Raw genomic sequence first — 8,879 nt, forward strand, 5'->3', positions numbered from 1 at the left:
GTCTCACTAACCAGCAGTCTACAGACTGACCAACTTCATCTATCTCCACTCCACCACCAGTTTCAGGCCTGGGGGGAAACATTCTTTGCTCCTGTTCATGCAGATCTATAAAAATTCAGTGGTATGTTTCCTGCCGAGGTCTGAGCGCCAAAGACAAAGTAATTGTATCAATAATTTCTCCTAATTGCTTTTTCTCTTTGTGTGAGTTTTTCAGATTGAAATGGAAGATGACATGACTCATTGGTTTACTTTGTAAAACATTCATTTCATTACTGTAACTGGGAAAAGCACCATATTTTCTTTTCTTTTTTTTTAACAGTGTCCTCTCTGGCAATGTGGCAATACGAATAAATGTCTTGATGCCAAAAAGAGCAATTGCAATTGCCATATTGCTCCACTTGTTTCATGCATATAAATTGCTTTATTATAATTATGCAGGGAGTTTTACAGTTTATACGGAAACTGCAATGTAAATAGAGCAGAAAAAACAGAAGAAGAAAGGAGAAAAAGAGAAAAAAAAGAGAAGAGATGAAAGAAAGAAGAGATAGAAAGATAGAAAGGAGACAATGACCATATTTTCATTTCAGCTAATTCAGGTCTACTTAATTCTTTTGATTCAAAAAGGGGGGGGTGACAAAGGCAAACATGGAGGTATGGATTGCTGATGGTTTTTAGAGATCTTCAAACAATAATTTTTTTTTTTTTGTCCCTTGAGTAAAGAGCAGATAGAGGCAAGGCAGACACAGAACGAGAAGATTGCAGTGAATTAGGAATAACTCAAACACATCTCAGCAACTGGATTATAGAACTGGTGCGATCAAACAAAAAAGACAGTAACACTATACTGATTATGAGTACCAAATTTTAGTATGAAATTGTATCAGTTCCACATGTAAAACAATAAGTTTAACAAGAACAGAAACACTGCATTAAGCATAATATTCAGATGTAAGTCTGAAATAAAAATATTACTCTAACGGCAATCATTACTACCACACAAACGGAAAAAAACAACTATTTGACCTTCAAATAATAATCTAACATTGGCAGTTAAACTAAATATTTTTGACCTGGGCTTAATTTGAATGAAACATTTTCAAGTATCTGAAATTGAACTGGAAATCCATGATTAATATACTTATCAGCCCTGAGTAGATTAATATTAATAACGGCAGAAACAATGTACTGTAAAAGACAAGATAAGATACTGTGCAACTGCAGTAATCTTGAAAAAACGGTTGACTCCTGATGCATGATTGGCCAAAAAAGAAGGTTATGTTTCACATTTCTAACTTAAGGACCCCTTTAGTTTCAACTCAATAAAACAAAGTTAGTATCCATTAGTATTAATGGGGTCAGCCTGTGTTCATTTTTGGCTAAACAATATCCTTTGAAATGTTTTTGGCATAATATGAAACAAATGAAACAAAAAAACCAAACACTAAATTTAAATCAGTCCTGCCAGAAGTGCAGCCAGTTGTACATGCTGGACTGTTTTGAAATGGGGAAGCTGTGCAGTTATGATGGCGGAGCTCCAGCTTCGATGTTGGTAGGCGGGTTTGTCTTGTGGAAAGGGGTTTCTTTGTATATGAACCAACAGTTTCCTCCCCACAGGATGAGGTTAAGGAATCCAAATGTCTGCAGAGGAGTTGAGACATAAGTGAAACACACAGCCAAAGCATATGAACACAGGGTAAGAAGGAGGGGATGACGCTGATATTTTGTCTGTATGTGCAGGATTGCTGAAAACTCTACAGATTTCATTCAGGACAAAAATAAATAAATAAAAAAGATCTTCCTAATCTAAGCACATTTTCTGACCAACCTCAAGAAAAAACATGTTGTAATGTTGCCACGATCATGTTTCACAAAGTTTCTGCACAATATTCACCTATAGCCTCAAGTGACTGGAACATGTCTTACATCCTTCTTTCTTCTACCTAGTTTATGGCAACCTGCTAGCAGGACTACTGGCTTTTTTCTTTCCCAGGAACATCTTTCTTCTTGCCAGATTCCCAATAATGGGACAGTTAAGTGCAATTTATCACCAATAGCTGCTAAAAAGTCTTCCACCTAAGCTGTGAATCTATGTAGCTCCTCCTTACCTGGTTATCATAGATCTTATGGATATTAGCTTGATTAATGTTATCCTTGCCAAGCCTGTCAGGGTGAGCTGATCGTTATCTCTACCTGCAATGGTGATTGTGAAATAATCTATTTTTCAAATGGATTGCACTGTCCTCTAAAACGATTGAGGCTTGACTTATTAGTTTTTCACCTCACCCTGGTGACTACTGAACGCAATCCGGTGCATTATATATTAAAGCTATGCACCATAGTAAAGGAGACCAAATACAAATGCACAGCTTAAATTGTTTTTATTTTAGAAACCATCACTCTTTTTACTTTAAATTCACAAGTGTGCTGTGTTTGCCCACCATTTCAAATATATGAAACATGGCAAAGCATCAACAGTTTATGGGATATAAAAACCTTTGCAAATACCGGTCTAAACTTGGGTCCAACACAATTACATATTAGGCTGTGTTCCTACTCACCACAGAGGCATTTAATTTGCCCATGACGGGCAGGGCTCCTGCGGTACATTTGTTGGTATCCCGGCAAACAGCAAGCAGTTTGATAATAGTTTGAGGATTTGTAGCCCATTTGACATCAGTCAAGCCTTTAGCCCAAGCGGAGGATGACACCAGCCACAGGAAAGCCAAGGCTGCAGTCACCAGCAGATCCTAAGGAAAGAGAAAATAAACAGGTTTTATCTGGTGTGGGATTCTAGGGCCCTACACAACAAATCAGCCTTGCCTGTGCAATTCCTCAGTCCTGTGGATCATGGCAACCGCAAAAACAAACACAGAACACCGGAATGTTTTAGGACAATTGAATGAAAGTCTTGTTGCTTCCTATTAAAGGCTGCTTTGTGACAACAAATCTGATTTAATAGATCTGCTTTTCTATCTGGTCTGTCCAGTCCAAGAAAAATCTAAGGACCACACTTCAATAGTAAATTCAGATCTTTAGTAACTCTGTTACAGAATGGATAAGTGTGCATTAATGTAAGACAGCGTAAGAACAGAGATGCACAATGGGAGAAAAAAAACAAAGAAAAAGAAATGCATACACATTACCTATTTTGTCAATAACAAAGCAAAAGGTTTAAGCTTCAATGTAGCTAAAAATTATGTGATGTGAAATTATTTAGTTTTCGTCGATTCTGTGTAGCTACCAATAGTTCTTTGAAGCTTCTTTGCACAAAGTTTAGAACAAGTCTAGCTGGGGGAAAGTGCATGTTTGGAAAAATGGATGTGCTAAAAAGACTAGGGGGGGAAATACAGAGCAAAAAGGCTGTTTGATTTTAATTGAATACAAAAACCATTAAATAATATGAGATTTTATTTTCAAACATGAAGAAGTAGAAATGGAAATCTAGATATTTTTCGTGTTTGAAAAAAGATCAGCTCGTTTTTTCAGTTTCACACAGGATCCTGTAGGAGGCGCTGTTTCCTCTGATCAGAAGAGCTGTCAAATATTTTATTTTCCCCTCTAAACAACCATAAACCAAGGTGCCTAATTAAACATTTAAGACAGAATTACTTTGTTAAAAGGTTTAGAATAAAATAATTTCTTTCTAATTACATGAAATGTAATGATGTGAAATACACCTGTGTTATTTGTGGTCATTGTTTTCCTGTTCAACCTGATGTAGAGAATTTAGAATATAATCAGGTTACGTTCAAACTGCAGGCCTCAATGCTCTATTGAAATTTTTTTGTGAGATCTAATTTTTTATTTTTTTTTTGCTTGTCTTGCTGTTCACATTTCCAAATATATGTGACTTGTATGTGATCTCCAGTGTGAACTGCATTCATACAACGCAAGTGTCCCGCATGGGCAGTAGAACACGTGATGACGTCACAAGCAGCGAGCGTGCTCCGTTTTTACAGAAGTGAACATGGATTGCAGTCCTGGAGTGCATCTAGCGATCTTTCCCAACCTTAAAAACTCAATCTTTTCAAGACGGTTAATGCTCTTCACATTATCATCCTTCATTGTTGTTGTTTTTCTTCCTGCTTCTGCATAACAAGATGCAGAATAGTGAACTTTGTCAAGTATTAATGACTTTCAGGTCGGATAAATACGACCTGGCCGTTTAGACACAGGTCAGATATAAAAAGATCAGATTCGTAAGGGATTCAGGACCACATAGCCAAGTGGCCTGGGTCGCATTGGAAAAAACTGGATCTGTATTGTTCAGACTGTCATTAAAAGACCAGATATAAGCTGCATATTGGCAAAAAAGACCAAAATCAGGTTTGGGTCACTCCAGGCTGCTGTGTGAACGTAACCTTAGGCTCAGTTTCTCTTTTGATGTTTTAGTTATTTTAGATATGAAAAATGAATCAAACCAAATCAATCCAAATTTACATACCAGCTCATCTGTTTTTGAACACAAGAGAACAAAGAAAAAGAAACAAAATTAATCTTTTTTGTCATTTTCCTTTGTTATTTGTTGGTGGTTTTTGATGAAACCTAAACATTAAAAACTAGGGATTTATTTTATATATTTTCTATTTTCTCCTATCAAGACACCATAAGATTACATAAAACAGAACTAACAGATTCAAAATTCAACACAAAAAATAAATAATAAATGGAAAAACGGAAAGCTCCAAGTTCCCTGTTAGAATTAGCTTATTTCAAAAAAACAAAAGTGATTCTAATATAATCTCAAACTGCTAAATATATTTATGAACTTTTTCAGGAAAAAGAGCAACATGGAAACATAATTGAGTTTGATTCCCGTGTTCTGTAGGATCACAGAACACAGAAGCATCTCTAATCTGACGTTTTCAGTAATCAGATTCCTTCCGTTGTGGCTGGGCTTCCTTATAGTCACATGCATTACTAACTTTTAGCAACACTAATATTGCTCATCCACCATCGCCTGCTTTGTTTCCTGACAAGCATTTGCACAACCCTTAAATCCTTTACTTGTTAACCAATCCTTTTCCTGTCCTTTACTCACATCTGTTACGCCTTCTCTGAACTTGTCAGATTCCTGCAATAAGCAAACCCACACTGTGGATGTTTTCACTGCCTCTGCACACCAGACTTGGATAAATAGGTGATTATTAACAAATGAGTCGTTTTATAACCACCTTAGCATGGATTCAACTCAAACGTGCAGGGGGATGAGTCCTGAGGACCGGTGTTATGGATGTTCACCAAAAGTCTTGTTTAGGTTGAGATTTTCATTGAAATGTATATTCTCTAAACTTAATCTTTCAGATACAACAAATTTTGTGTTTTTAATTGGAAATCTTTTTGTTGTGTTTTTTTTTTTATCATTCTAATTTCACATGAAATTGAGAGCAAATACTCTGCGACTTTTTCTACTTTTTGGTACTATTCATTGAACTTCCCCAAAATAAAGCTAGCTTTATTTAAAGGTGTAGTAGTAGCCAACTATAATCCATTTTTGTTGAAAGAACAGGCTAAAATCCTTTATTTAAAGACTAAAATATTGAAAAACCCTTACCCTAAAACAAATTATTAATGACCCTTTAAACCATTTGCTCTTGTTTTAAAGAGGCAGATATTTACATTTTTGATCTACAATGATATACAGAAACCCTTTTCTAGCCAAAGATTAGAATTAAAATATTGGGTGTTTCATGCCTTTCAGGGGAGGTGAATAAAATAATTTGTTTTTAATGGACAAATGTGACCATTTCGTTCTCTTCACTAATCTAAAAGCAAAAACATCCATCTCATGTAAAAAAAAAAAAAAAAAAAAATTAATTAAGTCAAAAGAATAAAAACTATCAAGTCATTCTATAAGACATGCTGAAATGTCCTTTTAATAAAACTAAAAATGCAATGATTCTCATCAATTTAAACAATGGCAAAAAATGAGGAAATCCATGCAAACTTACCATAATGGGACCACGGGAGGACTCTCTATACAAGTGCTGATAGCCCAGATAAAGGATTAATGAGGCGGTGCTGTAAAGGAAAGCCAATACCCCGATACAGACGTAGAACTCTGCAGAGGACGAGTAATCCCCAGTCAGGAAGAAATGGTTGTAGATCGTCTGGTTGGTTGAACAGTTACGAACGTTGTAGGGATGCTGCACCAACCTTTGCACACAGACAGAGAACAGTTAGCAGATTCGCAGAGATCCAACATCTTGCATTTAAAAAAAGCTGAAATATTTCTTCATTCCTTTGCGATGCTTTAAACTCTTAAAATGAGATGCAAGGCTACAGTGTCTCTGTTTTTTTTCTATGAACTGATTTTATATTATTTCTGATCACAAAAAGACACCATACAGTGAAAAGAAAAGGTCCTGTCACATCTTTAAAGTATGCATCTCTTGATTTGCTTCCAATGTGATCACTGGATAGGTATTGGGATCAAGAGTGTGGGATTTACACTATTTCACAGACATAGGATGGGGAACAGTTTTCTGTGACATCATCAGGGATGAAAGTAGTTTTAACTTCTTGTCTGTACAATTAGAAAAAAATTAATTGCCCTCTCCCTCTCCTACCATGCATTTTTTTTAAAAGCAGTGTCAAGATCAATAAAAAGACAAGAATTTCAATCAATTAATAAGACTTTTTTTAGAGACTTTTTTGAGTACTTTTTAGTTAGACTTTTTTTTTAATTAATAAAGCGCAAACCAGAGCAGGAATTCAACCTAAACTGTTAAAAAATAATCTAGGCTTTGCATTTCAATGCTTCTAATTAAACATGCCCTACCCAGAACTTTTCAAGAGACATTATGTTAGGTTCAATTGATTCAAAAGCTGTAAGAAAAAAAATACTCCCATTTTTTTTTTTTTTTACTTTTGCTGCCTGATTAATTAAAGATTATTTGAGAAAACAATCTACAGGTTAATTAATTAGCAAACTGCTTTTGCTGCATTAAGACATTGCAGCAGTAGGAACAATTTAACTTGAGAAAAGTTAAATACATACCGAGTATTTATTTTAAAAGCTTAGACATTATTTTTCCACTGAAACAGTACATCGTACTACACCCAGCCTTAAACTTTCTTTATGTTTTTGAATAAAACAAAGGCTGTCTTACCCAGAGGAACTGAGACCAACCCCCTTTTCTGGGGGCAAATGCTGCTGTTTGCTTAAACATACCTGAAAGGATAGTTGAAATCTGCTTGTATTTCCTCATTCTTGCCTCCTTTGCATTGAACGTTGAAGGTGGTGGAGCCGCTGTAACCTCCAGTTGTTGCAAAGGCAAAAATGGAAAACAGCTGAAACCACAGCGGGAAGATAGAAAGGACAAACGGTCGGAAAAGAAGAAAAAAAAACGGAAGGATGTTGAAATTAAGAGTGCTGATCTAACTTTCACACATGTAAACTTCCTGGTCTGAAGTTGTATTTGAAAAAAAGGGTTATCTAATAAAAAAAAACCTAAATAAAGTAAAGAATGAAAACAGTTAACTGGAGGCAGCAAACGCTTGGTTAGACATTGCAATATTTGCATAAACTTTAAACTGAGTGGCCTACATACTTTCACCTAGAGCTGCATAGAGGTTGGAGCGTCATTCTAACGGTGCAGCATTTTCACATTTTACCTCAAATAACTGCGCTGGGCGTGGTGAAGGTCACAAGACCAACAGCCTAATCAATTGGTGAGGGATTTTTGGACACATGAACCGGCCATATGGTGAATAAATCCTGAAAAACTCACCCACTCTAACAGGCGGATAAATGCCAGAGGCTCCTTCAGGGGTCCAAAGTCAAGAGTGAATCCAGATGAGCGCACTTTCTGATCAAAACAAGACAGACTGTGTTAGAAAACAGAATAAAAAATATTCTACTACAGAGTTATCGCGAAAATGGAAGGAGGGTGAGGTTTCTGGTAAAAGAAAAAAAACAACAATCTGTTATCTATGGGGGCCTCTGTTCTTTGGGGCCCCTGATGTTTGCGCTGTTACCTGAGCAACAGATTCCATGTCCTGTCCGAGAAAAAAGAAAAAACAAACTTCTGAAAGTCTTCGCCCCTTTTGGCCTTGCAGCTCCGTGCAGGCTCCTCTGTCGTGTCAAACTTTTCACCGAATCGCAAATGCTGACACGTGATCACAGACACAGAGGGGAGCGGGCGGTAGGGGGCGCTGCTGAGACAGGGGAGAAATGAGGGGATTTATGGATTTTCAGACATCCCAAGTCTCCCGGAAGTTCCCGCGAGTCGGATAAATCATCCCGGATTTTAGACTCTGCGAGGTGGTGTTTCTTTATTTAATGCGAGTGAGAGTGAGAAGGCAATAATTCATGCATCATGTGCGGATAAGACATACTGCAAATGCGCAGACAGGGTGTGCGGGGTGTGAGGAGGAGGTTGCTGGTGAGAGCTGTGCAGCGTATCTGTCCAAAGCGATGCTCTGTTCAACCAGCGCTCCAGGCGACTGGCTGTCAGAGCGCTGATTGGATCAGTCAGAAAAATAAGCCAATAAGTTTCAGTTTACTCTTTTACAGTCACCTCATTTTACAGCAGAATATACTAAAGTGTATCCATGCCTGGTGAATGTGAAGAATGATGGAGTGTGCATGTATGGGGCACGGTGCGGCCAGGGGCGTCATCTGACCCAGTACTATACAGGGGCACAATAGGGCACCAAAAAAAAAAAAGGAGCGCGCAAAGCACGTGAGCAAAAAAATTTTGGGCAATTATTTATTTAAAAAAAACATGGGCCCAGATAATTAATGCAAGCACATGAGCAAATATTTTATAGCACTTATTTATTATTATAAAGCGTCATGGTTTTTGGTATAGATGTATACTAAGTTATCATACCAGTATATTTACATGAATGCCAATAACCAAAAGGACATTATA

The 8,879-nt window shown here is 36.9% G+C and overlaps 1 protein-coding gene across 1 annotated transcript; it reads right to left on the reverse strand.

Moving 5' to 3' along the window:
• Positions 1–692: 692 nt before the first annotated feature.
• On the reverse strand, positions 693–8,140 carry LOC107087462 (synaptophysin-like protein 1). The gene is made up of 6 exons (XM_015379037.1): positions 7,981–8,140; positions 7,734–7,811; positions 7,175–7,293; positions 5,952–6,156; positions 2,559–2,747; positions 693–1,638 (listed from the first exon to the last, which is right to left on the reverse strand). The coding sequence occupies exons 1-6, from the start codon at positions 7,996–7,998 to the stop codon at positions 1,519–1,521; spliced, it is 729 nt and encodes a 242-aa protein (XP_015234523.1). The 5' UTR covers positions 7,999–8,140; the 3' UTR covers positions 693–1,518.
• Between the last annotated feature and the right edge of the window lie 739 nt (positions 8,141–8,879).

This window comes from Cyprinodon variegatus, unplaced genomic scaffold (assembly GCF_000732505.1).
Source record: "Cyprinodon variegatus isolate N-32 unplaced genomic scaffold, C_variegatus-1.0 Scaffold185, whole genome shotgun sequence".
NCBI classification, from domain to species: domain Eukaryota; kingdom Metazoa; phylum Chordata; class Actinopteri; order Cyprinodontiformes; family Cyprinodontidae; genus Cyprinodon; species Cyprinodon variegatus.